The sequence below is a fragment of the Sinocyclocheilus anshuiensis genome, unplaced genomic scaffold (genome assembly GCF_001515605.1).
Source record: "Sinocyclocheilus anshuiensis isolate Anshui unplaced genomic scaffold, SAMN03320099.WGS_v1.1 scaffold2044, whole genome shotgun sequence".
NCBI classification, from domain to species: domain Eukaryota; kingdom Metazoa; phylum Chordata; class Actinopteri; order Cypriniformes; family Cyprinidae; genus Sinocyclocheilus; species Sinocyclocheilus anshuiensis.
The window spans coordinates 217379-234576 of NW_015557212.1; the positions used below are offsets into that span (position 1 = coordinate 217379).

At 36.3% G+C, this 17198-nt stretch overlaps 2 protein-coding genes across 2 annotated transcripts in view; both read right to left on the reverse strand.

Moving 5' to 3' along the window:
• The window catches only part of LOC107678978 (cytosolic carboxypeptidase 2-like), a 16622-nt gene extending 9477 nt beyond the window's left edge, over positions 1-7145 (reverse strand). Inside the window, exons 1-7 of the mRNA XM_016474376.1 lie at positions 7038-7145; positions 6798-6861; positions 6526-6675; positions 3575-3760; positions 2121-2228; positions 1860-2010; positions 1512-1745 (exon numbers count right to left, since the gene is read on the reverse strand). Of these exons, the coding sequence (XP_016329862.1) occupies positions 1512-1745; positions 1860-2010; positions 2121-2228; positions 3575-3760; positions 6526-6675; positions 6798-6861; positions 7038-7043 (899 nt within the window). The 5' untranslated portion in view covers positions 7044-7145. The remainder of the gene's footprint in view (positions 1-1511; positions 1746-1859; positions 2011-2120; positions 2229-3574; positions 3761-6525; positions 6676-6797; positions 6862-7037) is intronic.
• A 1405-nt stretch (positions 7146-8550) lies between these two features.
• LOC107678983 (formin-binding protein 4-like) overlaps positions 8551-17198 on the reverse strand; it is an 11402-nt gene continuing 2754 nt past the window's right edge. Inside the window, 16 exon segments of the mRNA XM_016474380.1 lie at positions 8551-8874; positions 8969-9126; positions 9476-9669; positions 9767-9902; positions 9989-10098; positions 10101-10199; positions 12004-12164; positions 13025-13158; positions 13687-13791; positions 14337-14428; positions 14542-14743; positions 14923-15249; positions 15352-15451; positions 16010-16154; positions 16255-16426; positions 16535-16665. Of these exon segments, the coding sequence (XP_016329866.1) occupies positions 8781-8874; positions 8969-9126; positions 9476-9669; positions 9767-9902; positions 9989-10098; positions 10101-10199; positions 12004-12164; positions 13025-13158; positions 13687-13791; positions 14337-14428; positions 14542-14743; positions 14923-15249; positions 15352-15451; positions 16010-16154; positions 16255-16426; positions 16535-16665 (2360 nt within the window). The 3' untranslated portion in view covers positions 8551-8780.

The following is a 17198-nucleotide window of genomic DNA, read 5'->3' on the forward strand; positions in this document are numbered from 1 at the left end:
CAACCCAAGGGGAATAAGCCACAACACAACGAAATTAGCACAACACAACGGAAACAATTCGCAACACAACAAAATTAGTACAACTCAACGGAAACAAGCCGCAACACCACGAAATGAGCACAACACAATGGAAGCAAGCCGCAACACAACGAAATTAGCACAACCCAACGGAAGCAAGCCACAACACAACGAAATTAGCACAACACATTGGAAACAAGCCGCAACACAACAAAATTTGCACAGCACAACAGAAACAAGCCGCAACACAATGGAAACTAGCCGCAAAACAATGAAATTTGCACAACACAATGAAATTAGCACAACACAACAGAAACAAGTTGCAGCACAATGAAATTAGCACAACACAACGAAATTAGCACAACACAATGGAAACAAGCCGCAACACAATGGAAACAAGCCGCAACACAATGGAAACAAGCCGCAACACAATGGAAACAAGCCGCAACACAATGGAAACAAGCCGCAACACAATGGAAACAAGCCGCAACACAATGGAAACAAGCCGCAACACAATGGAAACAAGCCGCAACACAATGGAAACAAGCCGCAACACAATGGAAACAAGCCGCAACACAATGGAAACAAGCCGCAACACAATGGAAACAAGCCGCAACACAATGGAAACAAGCCGCAACACAATGGAAACAAGCCGCAACACAATGAAATTAGCACAACACAACAGAAACAAGTTGCAGCACAATGAAATTAGCACAACACAACGAAATTAGCACAACACATTGGAAACAAGCCGCAACACAACAAAATTAGCACAACTCAACGGAAACAAGCCGCAACACAACGAAATTAGCACAACTCAATGGAAGCAAGCCGCAACACAACGTAAACAAGCCACAACACAATGAATTTAGCACAACACAACGGAAAAAAGCCGCAACACAATGAAATTAGCACAACACAATGGATAGAAGCCGCAACACAACGAAATTAGCACAACACAATGGAAACAAGTTGCAACATAAAGAAATTAGCACAAAACAATGGAAACATGCCACAACACAACAAAATTACCACAACAACAGAAACAAGCCGCAACACAATGAAATTAGCATAACACAACGGAAACAAGCGCAACACAATGAAATTAGCACAACACAACGGAAACAAGCCACAACACTGCGAAATTAGCACAACACAACGAAATTAGTCATATGCGTTGTGTTGTGGCTATTTCGTTGTTTTGTGGAGATTTCGTTGTGTTGTGCACTACTGGGCCACCGTACATAATTACTTAGTATGTCATAATTTTGACTTTTTTGTCAATATCGACTTCATAATTATGACATTTCATATTTATGACTCCTAAACATGATTTTTTCGTATGTGGTAGAAATGGCCTTATATAAGAAATAGCTTATAACTATATTTTTAAAAGATGTTTCCTTCCTATTTATCATGGACACTTATGTGTCACCAAATAAGATAACTAAGTCACAACTTTGTGTTCATGTTGAGAAATCACTGTTTGTCACCTAATATTTGCTCCTGTTCGCTGCCATCCCTCCCCCTTCAGCCAGGCAGCGTGTTCAGAGTAGAGCAGTGGGCGCATTCCAGCACTGTACAGACTGCTTGCCTTCATCAGGTTGATGATGGTGAAGCGGTAGGTGACACCTACCCTCATGTTCCTCACCCGGAAGTAGAACCACTGTGTGTGCTTAGTGGTGTACAAGTCAGTGCGCAAAGTCAGCTCATAGTCATACTGACCACTGGAAGGCCAAGATCAGAGAGTAGTTTAAATTAAATCAAGATATACAAGCTTTACATCTTGTCAGAAGAGACAAAACCATTTGTGGGAATATTAATGAAGCTGTGTGACTCACACTTGCACTGCTTTTCGTAGGTTTCCACTCTCAAAACGGGACTCAAATGCTAGCGTAGGCTCCTCCTGATGGTTGGCACAGGACGTGGCACTTTTAATGGGTCCTCTGCTCCCACCCACACGAGAGTAGGTGAAGTAGGAGGTTTTTGTGGCTAAATGGTGTGGTGAACCAACAGGTGAGGATATAAAATCAAAGTTTGGAAGTAGCTATAGATTTTTGCACAGAGGAAAAATGACAAATTAAGACATATAATTTTCTTACCTGGGTCTATGCGGTAGACAGTGTTTCCTCTTACCCCTCCTACCGGCATGGGAGCCTGTTCATCACCTGTTGGTTGATAGAACGGCTCCGGCTCTGAAGGGTCCCATTCTGGTTTTTTAGACATTCAAAATATTAATAATTCAAGATAGTGGTGGAGGAAATGAAGGGTTTACAGAATTGTTTACACATTAAGACATAAAAAAAACGGTTAAAAATCTAATTTCAAAAGGGTGAAACTTAATTATTATTTTAAAATAAAAAGGTTTTAAATGTATTTTATGTGGTAATATTTTATTTTATTTATTTATTTTTTGCAGATAGCATGAATTGAATTCATTGATAAATATAACTTTTGTGTGAGTCACATCATATGACACTTTAAAACCTGAGCTAACCTTGTCTTGCCATAAAAAGGCAAATCATCTGGTATTTTAAGAGGCTAAAAAAATCACATCAAAATGCTGTTTAGATTAAAAAGGGCGAAACGTAATCTTAATTGGCATTTTCAAAAATGTTTTTAAACATTTCGCATGGTAAAAAGTTTTTTGTTTTTTTTTGTCAATGTCATGAACTGTTAATGTGATTGACAGATTTGGGCGAGTCTCACCACATGACACTTTACAGCCTGAACTAACCTTGTCTTGTCATAAAAATCTGAAATTATGTGATATTTTAAAAGACTTATTGACCTTGACACAAAGTCATGAGGGTCTGCAGGGGTCCTCTCGATATATATAAATGTATTTATTTTTTTATTTTTTTTCTAACACGATTTCGATTTGGCAGGGAATTTTTTTTTTCAAATATATATATATATATATATATAATTTATATATACACTACCAGTCAAAGGTTTTTGAACAGTAAGATTTTTAATGTTTTTAAAAAATGATCTTCTCCTCACCAAGCCTGCATTTATTTGATCCAAAGTACAGCAAAAACAGTAAAATTTTGAAATATTTTTGCTGTTTAAAATAACCGTTTTCTATCTGAATATATTTTAAATGTAATGTGTTCCTGTGATTTCAAAGCTGAAAGTTTAGCATCATTACTCCAGTCTTCAGTGTCACATGATCCTTCAGAAATCATTCTAATATTCTGATTTACTGCTCAAAAAACATTTATTATTATTATTATTATTATTTTGAAAACAGTTGAGTACATCATTTTTTTAGGATTCTTTTTCAGATTGATTTATGTATTATTTATATATATTATTACTTTTTATTTTTATATATTCACATTTTTAAATAAAAAGTTATCAAAGAGATCTATTCAAATTACTGTATGGATAAATTGAATTTTTTAAATTATATTATATGAATAAATTCACAGATTCTGGGTTCAAAGAAAGTGTCTCCACACAAATCCCTACTGATTTGGTATCTGACAATAATATTGTATTAATAGTGTAAAAAACAATTTTTTTTTTTTTTAAAGTAAAGCACTTTTACCTATATGCTGGATTTTGTCACGGATCACTTCACATTCGATGGGCCAGCGGACGCCCTGGAATGGACAGGAGGTAGATGGGATTGTGAAGAGGTCCAAAGGCTCCCTCAGGCGTGGAATGGGCCGCTCACCGTCAAAATCAAACACAAGCTGTCGGGTTCTAAGAACTTTGTCTAAGCTGAAAAAATCTTGGAAAGTAATGAAACACAGGCATAAAATCTAATTTATTACCCAACAGACATGTTGTAGTTAAAAGACATGTGAGAAGCATTTGTTACCAGCAGTGATTATCAGAATTACCCATGAAACCACGACGTACAATTCATTGGTACATGCTCCCTCAAACAATTATGTGTTCTTAGTGTCTGAATCTTTTATAAAGGCCATGAATTTCAAATGGGAACTAGCTGCTTAGACTCAAGTGTTGCGTATTGTGTGGCAACTTGAAAGAACTTGAGAGAAAATGCTAAATTATCATTATTTGGCAATGGTGGTGATTTGTTGCAAGATACAGTATTGCATCTTTACATGGAATCAACTCTATTGAGGTCTTGTAAACTACAATATTTTAATTGACATATCATATCATGCTTCATTATGGAAGCCCATATCCACCACATAAGAAAACAAAAAACTTCATAATCATGTTATAAAAAGTTATATTTATAAGCAAAAACTCAGAATTATGACATACTAAGTCATAATTTAGACATAAGAAGTCTATATTATGACAAACTAAGTCATAATTATGATCTAAAAGTTAAAAAAATGACAAAAATATAAGTCATAATTATGAGAACAAAATGAGAAAAATTATGACAATTAAGTCAAATTTTTGTCTTAATTATGACTTAATTATTGATTAATTTTAATTATTGAAAAATTATTTATTACTGATTGACGTTTTATTTCATAATGTCATAATTTAGAATTTTTAAGGCATAGGCATTTTAAAAATCATAATCTTTTAAAAAAAAAAATTAATTGACATCATAACATGCTTTATTATAGAAGCACATTTCCACCACATAATAAAAAACATGCTTTGGTAAACCATAATTATGGCATTAAAAAGTCATTATTATGAAATAAAAATTCTAAATACATTATGACATTAAGTAAAGAGTCAAAATTATGACACAAAATTCAAAATTAAAACATACTAAGTCATAATTTTACGGTGGCTGAGAGAGCTCAACACGCTGCAAATTAAAAAACACATGCAAATAGAAAAACACCTGCAAATTAAGAAAACATCTTCATCAATTTGACAACACACGCGCTGCAAATGCTCACAACACAACCAAAAAAAGAAACGCGCTGCAAATGCTCACAACACAAACAAACAAAGAAACGTGCTGCAAAAACAGAAACGTGCTGCAAATGCTCACAACACAACCAAATAAAGAAATGTGCTGCAAAACCAGAAACGTGCTGCAAATGCTCACAATACAACCAAATAAAGGAACGCATTGCAAATAGGCACAGACCACATCGAAAATGTTTAAGGGAACCGCAGTGACGAACATGGCTGGGATATATTTATCAATGTTTGCTCTGAAAGGTGAGATTTTTGTTCATTTTAACATCCTGATCATACGATTCCTTGCTTCTTCTTTAATTACTCGTTAATTACTGTAACTGTGAAAGCATGTAAGCTGGCTAACTTACTTTACAACGTCCCTTACAAAAATTAACCATATGGTTTTACTATTAAAATTAATTAATTAATAAATACATTTATTATGTAAAAAATTATATATTTTTTTATATTATTAAAGTTAAACCATGGTAACCACAAATTAACCATGGATTTACTACACTAACCATAGTTTAACCATGGTATTTGTACAACTGTGTTTATACAAATGGTAATCAATACAAGAAAAAAAAAACATGGTTAATTTTCGTTTTGTTGGGGTAATTTTGGCATTGTTGGGGTCCTCCTTTTGTGGTCTGTACTTGCGTTTCTTTGTGAGCATTTGCAGCGCGTTTCTTTGTTTGTTTGTGTTGTGAGCATTTGCAGCGCGTTTCTTTGTTTGTTTGTGTTGTGAGCATTTGCAGCGCGTTTCTTTGTTTGTTTGTGTTGTGAGCATTTGCAGCGCGTTTCTTTGTTTGTTTGTGTTGTGAGCATTTGCAGCGCGTTTCTTTGTTTGTTTGTGTTGTGAGCATTTGCAGCGCGTTTCTTTGTTTGTTTGTGTTGTGAGCATTTGCAGCGCGTTTCTTTGTTTGTTTGTGTTGTGAGCATTTGCAGCGCGTTTCTTTATTTGTTTGTGTTGTGAGTATTTGCACCGTGTTTTTGTATTTGATTGTGTTGTGAGCATTTGCAGCACATGTGCTGTCAAACTGATGATGTTTTCTTAATTTGCTGGTGCTTTTTCTATTTGCATGTGTTTTCTGAAGGTGCAGCGTGTTGAGCTCTCTCGGCCACCGTATAATTTAGACATAAGAAGTCTAAGTTATGACAAACTAAGTCATAATTATTAGACAAAAGTTAAGCAAAATAATGACAAAAATAAAAAGAAGTATAATAATGAGCAAAAAAATATTGACCAGAAAATTATGAGAAAAGTTACAATTATAACATACTAAGTCATAATTATGAGATAAAACCAAGTTGAAATTATGACATACTTTCATAATTATGCAATAAAAATATGAGATAAAAGATGACGAAAAAAATCATAATAATGGGAAACAAAATTGAAATTGACCAAAAATTCATAATGAGAAAAAAGTCATAATTATGATATAAAAAGTCAAATTTATGACATACTTTTAAAACAATTAAGTTTATGCCTTAATTATTACTTATTTTTTTAATGACTTCGTATTTCATAATGTCATAATTATAATTGAACAAAGCATGACTTTTTCTTATATGGAAAAATGGGTTCCCATACTTCTCATCACTGTGTGAACAGACCCAGATCCAAGAGTTTTAGGTATTTACTGTGACATGGCTTGGGTTCCTCCTGCTCCTCTTCGAAGTTGGAGTCATTGCTCTCAGATGGAGAGTTGATCATGTCTGAAGCAGTCGAATCTTGGTTGCCCTCCCACTCTCTTTTGATGGGGACGCCAGCATGCACAGAAGAGGTATTGTCTATGTATATACAGAAACAAAAAGTAAGAAAAATATGTCATGCTATATCAGAGGACATAGAAAACCAATGAAACCAGTCAAGAGTTGTTAAACCCATCCAAAAGCTGACTCGAATAACCTACCGGAGAGGAGTCCATAATGCTGAAGATGTAGCAAAATTAATCTCTCATATGGATCATCTGATTTCTTTTGTTTAACATGATAGGAGAACAAAAAGTGAGTTTAAGTAACGTTACAAGCAAAGGGGCAGAAGGTTAAGAGGCATTGAGTATCAGTGAGTTGGCATGTTAACCAAATGGGTAATATTAGACTGTAACCGTAGAGTGCAAAGCAGCAGTAAATGTTGTGCCATGATCACTCACCTGCATTCCCGAGGCTCGAAGCGATGCGATAGCACGCAGCTCATTAACGCATAGTAAACAACGACAAATAACTTCACAATTTTCAAGCGCCTGACAGGATATCACATAACACCGCTGGTTAATATAGAACCATCTTGCTTTAAACCCCTGGGGAAAACTGCACAGTGGTTAGTGTTTTAAAATTAAAACGGTCTTAGCAGAGAGCTAAACAGTTCTACTTTTTAATGTAATGTCCTCGTAACAATTATTGTTGAGGCGCCCCTGACGCCATTTGTGTCACTGTTGCCATGGGCACGACGCACGTTTCCTGCTTGAAGCACGCTGCAATATTGTAGAGAAGAATTGAACACATTTCCGTTATGTTAATAACTTTTTTCTTAGAAATTAGCTTTAATGTTTAAACAAAAATGAAAAAATGTAATGCTTATTGAACACCACATCTATTTGTTGATTTTTCTTTTATAGACATTAATATAAACAATTTATTCCATATTATTTACTTCGAATTTACATTTATTTGCATTTTTCTCATTTTTATTTAGATAGATTTAGTAATTTTGTTGGGTGTCGGTTTTATTAATTTTTTATTAAATGTCTATTTAGTTTATTATTTTTCATTTCAGATTCCGCTTATTTTCAGTTCAAGTATTAATAATTATGTACTTTATCTAAACGTACATGAGAAATGTTAACTGAAATAATTATCTGAAATATTTTTAAGGGTTTAATTTTTACACCCAAAAATAAATAAATACAAAAAAGGTTCAAAAAGATTTGTTTGAACAAAATATTTGTGGAATTTTTTTTATTTACAATGTAGAAAAGGTTCTATGGCTCGACAGCCCAAGTTCAGGCAACATTTACACCAATTTTTCGATTTAAAAGAAAGACATTTAGTGATCAATGTTCATTAGTATTATAGAGAAAAAAAAGAAGTTGGCACACGAGTTGACTTTTCATCACAACGTCATCAATGGAGGGGAAAAAAAAGATATAGTTAGTTCACATATGAAGCATGCTTTAAAGTGCAAAGGAGTGGACAACATAGAAGTCTCAACTGATTTTAGAAGTATGGCTGAAACTCTTGCTAACAGTGGTTTGATCCAAGACTGATGTTTCTATATGTATAAAAGCTAAACTGATTTTGAAGCTTAGCTTTTAAAACACTATTATCTGGATACACAGCACAGGTACAGCACTGTTTAATGTCACCCATGACAGCGCAGAGCTCACTGTACAGCTGATGGTTTGCACCCTTGACGTTGTACAAAAAAATGTTTTTGTTTTTTTTCTCGGAGAACTGAGAACAGCTCCGAGGGAAGAAAGAAAAAAAAAAAAAAAAAAAAAAAAAAAGAAAAGTCTTTTGATATTGATTTCTTTACATTTTAATTTACAGATAAATCGTGCACAGGTTTCATGGTTGGAGTAATAAAAAAGTAGAACAAAAATGTCTGTACATGTTTAACCTTGTTTCAGGTTCACTGCAGCTTTAAAATAACTTCCAGACATTAGAGGCTGTTTTATTATTTTACAACAACCCATAACAAAGTATACCATTAGACACAAGATGATGCATTTGAATTTAACAGCACAGAGTTGATTGTGCGCTTGTATAAAAAAAAGAAACATTCGTTCAAGTTTGCCCGACTAAATCCACTGAAGCTTAGCAAGTGAGACAACACAATAGCACAGTTCTGTCCACCTCCTCCATAGGCTCTTTGTTTAGTGTTTTCAAGGCTGATGTTATGAACTCTGCATCATCTTTCTTTTCTTTAACAGTCGTTGCCTCCAGTCTTCAGGAAGTGCTTCAAAGTTAGCATTCTTCCCAGCCTTCCCTCTGCAAGTAGAGACAAAAATGACAAGCATTTGAACAATCTGTATGTTTCTCAAATGTATGCTGACAATCTTTGTAATAGCTTCTTCAAACTTACGATGCAAGCTGTTGTTGTTTCCATTCCTCAATGCGTCTGTTGTTGAGCTGTTCTCCATCTTCATCACTGGAGCTCGACTTCTCCTCTTCATCTAGCTCTTTCTGAATGCTCTGCCACTTCTTTACCAGGGATGGCATCTTTGTCTTGCTCTTCTTTGTCTTTAAGAATTTTTATTTAAATTAATTTTCTAAAAATCAAATTTTTTTTTTTTTGTTTAAAGGAAAAGAACCCAAAAACATCAACAAACAAAAAAAACTAAACCAATACAATCGCAAGAAACAAAACAAAACACACCAAAACACAAATGCTAAACAAACCCCAAAGCAAAAAAACAAGACAAATGAAAGAATAACAGCAAAACAAATCCAAAAGAAAAAAACTTAAACCGACAAAAAAAAAAAAAAACACACAAACAGCCAAACAAAAAACAAAAAACAAAAGCAACAACGAAACCACAAGAACAAAACAAACAACAACAAAAAACACACCAAACAAACAAACACCCACCTTCTCTTTTTTTTGTTTCTTTGTTTTGTCTGTGAGTGCTTTGCTCATCGGTTCCAGGGCACTGGGAGGTTGTGGAGCAGGAGGGGGTGGTTGGGGGGGCAGGGCTGGCATTGGTGGGACTATGCTCTCTGTAGGCAGAGGAGGTGCAACTGCAGTTGTCATCCCCCAGTAAGCATTTCCAACTAGAAGTGGGGCTGTGAATGAACAAGAGGAACATGAGGAACAACACCTTTCCACAAGAAAGGATGCTCTTTGAAAATACTGATGTGTGTAAAAGCAGTTTATTCTCACCAGCTGTGACAATGGGTTGAGTGTAAAGAATGGGGCTGCTGCCGATGGTGACCGTTTTGGGCAGCGGGACTGAGCCTGGGGCCTTGCGTTTCTGGGCTTTAGCTGCAAGTCCCAAAGATGCTGCTGCCTCAGCCGCCTGAGGAAAAGACATCAAAACATATAGCTTCACTATGCACTAAAGCATAATAAACTAAATCTTAACTCTCAAGACCAAAAAGTGACCTTGAACTCTTCTGTTCCAGGAGCTGGAGGCTCTGACTCCTCATCCTCCATCTCCACTTCCTCAATCTCTCCGTCATCCTCAAGGGGTGGTGGAGGGGGTGGAGGAGGAGTGTAGGTGGAGGGGGTGGATCTTCTGGAGGAAGTGGAGGCAATGGTGGCGGAGGAGGCTGGGGAACCATCCAATAAGACTGCACATCTCCTAACGAAGTTCCTATAAAAAAATAAATAAAATAATTAGTGCTGTCAAAATTAGCGCGTTAACGCAGGTGATTAATTTTTTCAATTTTAGGGCGGGGCTAGGGTTGGCCACCCCAATCACAACTGCTGCTTGTCTCTTTTTTATTGCTTTGAAGTGCATTCATTTAAACGCAAAACGAGGCGACTCGAGGCGAGGAGACTTTTCAGATGCACTCCACTTCTTCAACCGAGCACGGAAACGGTACAGGTGATGAGGAGCTTCACTAGCTCCTCACGCGCACACAGACACAACATATTTTGCGACATTGCAGCCTGTTCATTATCAAAATAAATAGTTAAAGAAACATAAAAAGTTGCACTGCTCCGTTGTACAATCTGTTGCGTTCAGCGTGACCACCGCCTCACTGTGCTGATATAGCCGATGTGAAGGATGATGTCGATGCGAGTGAAGTACAAAGCCTTTTACAAAATAAATAATATTTTAGTATGCAGATACGTCACGAATATGGAAACATTTGGATTCGCACCAATCGAGTTAGGCATCAGTTTCACCTTAAATTAACTTGTTTTTGGACTGACGTTTTTATAGCCTAAATACATAGCCTTAACTTTAGAGGATTTGTTGTGGAGAGAAGGAAACTAGTAAGTGTTTATCATAGATAGCCTATGTATATGATATCTATGGTGTTTATAATGTTTGTAAACATTTTGCTTCACCGGCATTTTAGCACATTATTTTTGAATCTAGCCTAATAATGAAATGGAACGTGAGCCTACGCAACTTGTTTTTTTTTTTTTCCTCTCAAAACGCAATTTTATACGAGTAGCATTTTTAACAATGCGGCAAACATTTTTAAATATCTTAAATACTTTAATGTCTTTAAAGCATTAACAGATTTTTTTCTTTTGTTTAGTAGCCTATAATTTGGCCAAAATCTAGAAATGATGATGCTGTATTGGCTGTGACTAAGCGAAGCGGTTTAAAATACCAGATCTCTTCCTGTTTTTTGTTTTTGAGTAGAAAACGCTGTACTTTATTATTATTATTAGGCTATTGTTATTATTGGCAAAGGAAAAGTTTTTTAAAAAATAACGTTATTAACCGGTATTTTTTCTAGGCAAACCAGTTTCGGAACGATAATAATACAGAGGAGCACAGGAACAGAAACGTTAAAATATAGATTCTGCTCAGAGTGAACCGATTGGATTTTTTTTTAGTTTTCAAGCCCTGGTAGCATTTACAGACAACAGCGTATCTAAAAGTATGAGACAACAACAAACACAAAACATACCATTAAGATCCGTGCTTGCACAGGTTCTGCGTGATCCTCGTCACTAATATTCTCTGGGTCTCAATCGGGCTCAAATTGATAAGCAATATTGATGATGTCATAGTTTACAATACAACACCGGATCACATGCACTGAGCTGAGTGGCGGGACGTTTCTGCACGCGCACTGGCAGTTTAGCGAATCACAACACACTGGGCCAGCTAACCAATCTGAGCCCATTGCGTATTTCTGAGGGAGGGGCTTCATAAAACCAGGAAATCATCAGAGCGTTTATCGGAGAAGGGACAGAGCAGTGTAGAATAAAGGTAAATTATGTGAAAAATCTTTTTTTTTTTTTTTTTTTAAACGAAGCATTAACATGTTAGACTGCACCCTATAAGCACAATCAAGACTAGAAAAAAAGCGGTCAACCACCCCTTTAAATCAAAAACATATTCATCATGGAAAAGGTGAATTTAAGTCATTGCATGCATTAATTGAAATTTTAATTAATATTTAAAAGATGTTGTAACCCACTACCTTTACCTGTTATAGCACCAATGGTTTCTGCAGATGGTTGACTAGTGTCTCCGAGGCCAGAAGTGGGCGGCAGGGGCGGCTTGGTTTCCTCGTTCTCCTCCACGACTGGAAACTCCCACTGGGAAGCGTTTGTCCTCTCGTTCACATAGAAGTACCGTCTGTGCTCTCTAGAGGTGGAGAAACAAACACACAGAAGCGTCTTAGCAAATGTTCCCTCAACTGATTTCAAGGTCATGAGACCCTTGGAGAGTCAAAGGAAAGTGGGGCTCTAGTTCCCTAATGAGGGAATGTTGAACTGGGATTCACTGGGAGCCCAGAGGAGAAGCCAGATTGGAAGGGGTGCATTCATAAAGAACCCACCTTATTCTCTAAGAAAAAAACATGGCAAAAAAAAAAAAAAAGAGAAATTTCCAATCCTGAAAAGCTTACAGACATTATTACAAATCACTTCGTCTCAATTGTCATGGCAATACTCACACTGACAGTGACAAAACCCCTCCGCAAGATGCCTTAAGGCAGGCATCTTCAACAGAGGGTAAAAGACAACATTTTTATTGAACAGTCATCAATAGTGTGCATGGAAAAGAAATCCAGTAAAGCAATGAAATAGATTGGTCTGACCTTCAGGCTCCGAGGGCAAGGCATCGTCTTCCTTTACTGATGCTTGTGACACGCTGCTTCCACGTGGTCACTCTGTGTCACTCATTTCTCCCATCATTTTGGGGGCAGTCCTGTAAAGTTCAAAGCTCTCGCACGCGCAACCACCTTCCTAACCCTTTAGACTGACTTTGAGGGGAGGAGATGGGGCCCAAATCTTTGGCGGTCAGGCTGGCCCTTTTAGAGACGCTCCCTTATCAGGATTACCTTCTGTCTTTATCCGTGCTCGTAAACACTCCCCAGTAATACAACCAAGTGCAAATCAGTCGCGCGTTTGTCATAGCAGCGGAGGCAGTGTCAATCGTCACATGAGGAGGGGGACTTTTAGGGAGGGGGAGTGATAAGGATGTGAAAGGTAAGGAGCGCGTACCTGTCCCAGTGGCAGGACCAGCCTTTGGGAGTGGCGTTAAGTTCGTAATGTTTTATGTGCTCGGCAGCTTCCTGCAGCCTGCGCCGGAGATAGTTTCCGTTCAGGGCACCCTCTCGCCAGTCTGCGATCCGCGTCTGGAGGAAGGGAAATGAGTCGAAAGGCCATTTCAATACACATATTGGCAGAATAAATATAAACACACATACATATATTTCTTTAGTTTAAATGTGTTTACACAAACAAAAACACATTTAAACATTTGTTAAAATGTTTTTTGTTAACATATACAACAATATCACAATTATGGTCACACTTTAGTTTGGGCACCAATTTTCACTATTAACTATTATGTACAACTTTTGCCTCAAACTCCTAATTTGCTGCTTATTAATAGTTAGTAAGATAGCTAAGTTTGGGTTTGGGGTAAGTTTAAGGAATCTAAAATATGGTCGTGCAGATTAAGGCAGTAATATGTGCTTTACAAGTACTAATAAACAGCCAATGTTAATAATAGGCATGCTAATAAGCAACTAGTTAATAGTGAGAATTGGTCACTTAACTACAGTTTTACCATAATTTTTATTACATATATATAAAAATCTGGTTTTATTTATATAGCATAAACCACTTATGTTATGCTCTTTATGTCAGTGTTTTCTTACCTCCGTTTGCAGCAGCAGCAGTTGAAAGTTCGAGATGGCTTTCTTGTCAATTCCCAAAAACTCCATTTTGCTGGTGAGTGTGTTAGCAAGCTCGCCGATCTGAAACTAAAGGAGGCAAGACCAACAACTCTTAATGAAGTCTATCACATAACATTTCAAATTACCAGTAACTGTAACTTGCAGCTCGTTTCCTCTAAATATTCCTCAAAGTAGTGTTACTAAGGGGTATACCTGAAGTTGTTTAAATATAATATGAAAAAAGCTCTTGGCTGCTCATTTTATTTCTGCAGTTGTGACATTTTTTTGCATTGAAAAGAAAAACAGCTAAAACGAGATTTGATTTTAGGAAGTTAATACTATTATTCAGCAAAGATGCATTCATTAAAATGATCAAAAGTGACAGTAAAGACATTTGTTATAATGTTACAAAAGACTATTTCAAATAAATATTGTTCTTTTGAACTTCCTATTTATCAAAGAATCCTGTAAAAACAAATGTACCACTGTTTCCAAAAATATTAAGCAGCACAACTGTTTTCAACATTGATAAGAAATGTTATTATGTTATTAAATGTTATAATGCAGAAATGTGTATTAAAGAAAAAAAATTGTCAATTTTGATTCAACTGACTTCAATTCATTTAAATTACCTTGAGGTCCTCTTCTTCCTTTTGAAGAGCTTTGGATACAGGCTTCTCCTTTTCATCTTCCTCTCCTTGCTTCTCAGCTGTTTTAGAATGTGCTTGAAACACAAAAATGTTCAGTAAGTCATTCATTCATTATTAGGTACGAAACCTAATTTCTGTTAAATTAATTAAATTTCTAAGCACTTCTATTATTACTGCCAATCTTTACCATTGTCTGAGTGCTCTGGAGTGGCCCATTCTGCCTTGTCTGAGCCCCGGCTACTCGAATCAGGACTTGGCGCACGGAGGAAAGCCGTCTTCCATTTGTTCTTCTTCAAAAGCAAATTACGAGGCCCATCCTGACTTGCTTCGGAACAGGGGCTCGAACCACCGGCACTGCCGTCCCCTTCCTCCAAGGCACGAAGCTCAGCCTGCAGGGCAACAAACACTTTCAATACCAGCTTTTCACAAAAGAAACTGTACAGAAAGATTCATTCATTGACAATATTGGCTTAATTGGGCATGAAATCAGACTAAGATAATGATTACATAATCAGAATATAGAAATATCAATATAATATAGAGACTAATGAGTAATGAAGCAACTCACTTTTTTCCTCTCTAGTGCTAGTTCTAGTTCCATGGTGTCCTCTTCTGCCTCCTCCTCCCTGTCAGAAGATTCTGCGGAGTGGTTCCTACTGCGCTGGTTACTCTGGCTGTCCATATCTCGGAGAGCCGGGGAGTCCAAAGATGGAGTGCCTTCGTCTTCTACCTCCTGGGCCATTTCTACGGTCTCCTCTATGGCCAGCACCTTCTTTCTCCACTTCTCCTCTGCCTCCTTTACCTCCTCTGGGATAAGAGGAGCAAGGAGAGTAGCTGCCACACCTCGCCTTTCTTCTTCCTCGCTGGTCAAAGCCACAACACTCTCGATTACTTCCTGTGTGGACAGAGGATGCAGAATTACACTAATGACCAAAGCTGATTTCAAGTAGCTTTCCCCATCTCATGCAAATCAGGGAGAAGTCAAACAAATACTTGCCTTCTTTTTGGTTTCTCTCTTAGATGCAGGAGCAGCAGCAACAGACTGCTGTTCAGTATAACCACTATTATGTGCCACACCGTTGCCATTTACAGACGAACTGGGGAAAATAATATTCAAAGTAAAATGCTTATATATATATTATATAATATAAATATATATATATATATATATATTTATTGTCCAGCCCTAGTATATATATATATAATAAAATATACCAGAATGTGATATGTGATAATATTAATAAAATTGTAAAACTTCTATAAATATAAAAAAATTATTAAAAATATTTTACATTTAAATATCAAAATATCATTATATTTACTTTACATTATGTAATTTGTATAAAATATCAGCATAACAATTTGAGTAAAAAGTTAACAAGTAATAAATAATGTTTATGCATTTAATTTGTCAAAAATATATGTATATACAGAAATAAGATTTATAAAATATGTATAAAATATTAATATACAGTATATATACACACACACATGCACACATAATATATGTAAAATATATTTTTGTTAAATAAAATATCATAATATCTTTTGTAATATTTTATACAATGGCAATTTCCAACTAGTAAAAATTATTTAAAACTGACTACTGACTGCCAGCAAAATGCCCTTTTGTTGATCTCCTATTCACAACTCACCTGCCCGTGTAATGTAGACTCTGCATCTGGTTTGCCAGGTAATGCGGGAGCTCCCAGGCCACCTCATTGGTCTGAGTATTCCAGTAGTAGTAACAGCCAGTATTTTCATCCCACACTTCCTGCCAATCACCCATCTCTAACCCAGCTACAACACAAGAAAACAAGTATTAACTTCCACATTCTTTCATTTAGTTTAAGAATTATACTATATACAGAAAACAGAACCAGTCAACTAGAAAGCTCACCTCCTGCGAGAGAGTACTGTGTGTTGTATTGAAATTCTTGTGCGGGTCCGTTCTGATCATGAGTCTGCTGGTCTGTTTTGGGTTCGGGGCGAGGAGGAGTTGGGGCTGGTGCACTCGGCTCTGTCTCACATTCACTTGTCTGGGTTGGTTGGGTCGTAATCGCATCAATTTCCTTTAGGAAAGACACATGACAACCCGTGTCAAAATTACAGACAGATTTTTGTATAAACTGTGCACAAATCGATACGTCTGGTCTTAAGTAGCCCATGATTTCACTCACCGCCATAAAATTGGCAAGTGTGCTGTCAATGTCTGCGGACTGGTTATGCTTTGCCTTCGTGGCAGTCAAGGTGTTTTCAGCTGCATCTTCTTCTTCACTGTCTTCATATGCTCCAAGCAGAGATAAACCCTCTACAGAGCAAATACAAGGTAAAACTGAATCAAATGTAGTACAGATGACATTCTTTAAACTATACAACAGCATATCTAAAAAAAATTATATAAAAATAGCAAAAAATATTACACAAGCATCATTGAGTGTAACAATAGCTTATATACCAAAAATCTTGTGAGGCATATTTAGAACAATCATTAGATGACATTAAAAGATTCTATTTAAGGATCAAAGTGCAGCCCCCAAAATACTAATTCATCGTATTTCTAAATATTTACCAATGTATGATCACTTTTACGAACAGGTAAGAGCAAGTATGTTTGTAGATATTTTCCATGAAATATCTCACTGAATGATGATGTCATAATGTGAATGTATATATAAGTGCTGTCAAACAATTAATAGCAATTAATCACATCCAAAATAAAAGTTTTTGTTTACATATGTGTGTGTACTGTGTATATTTATTAGCCTATGTATATATACAGTGGGTACGGAAAGTATTCAGACCCCCTTAAATTTTTCACTCTTTGTTATATTGCAGCCATTT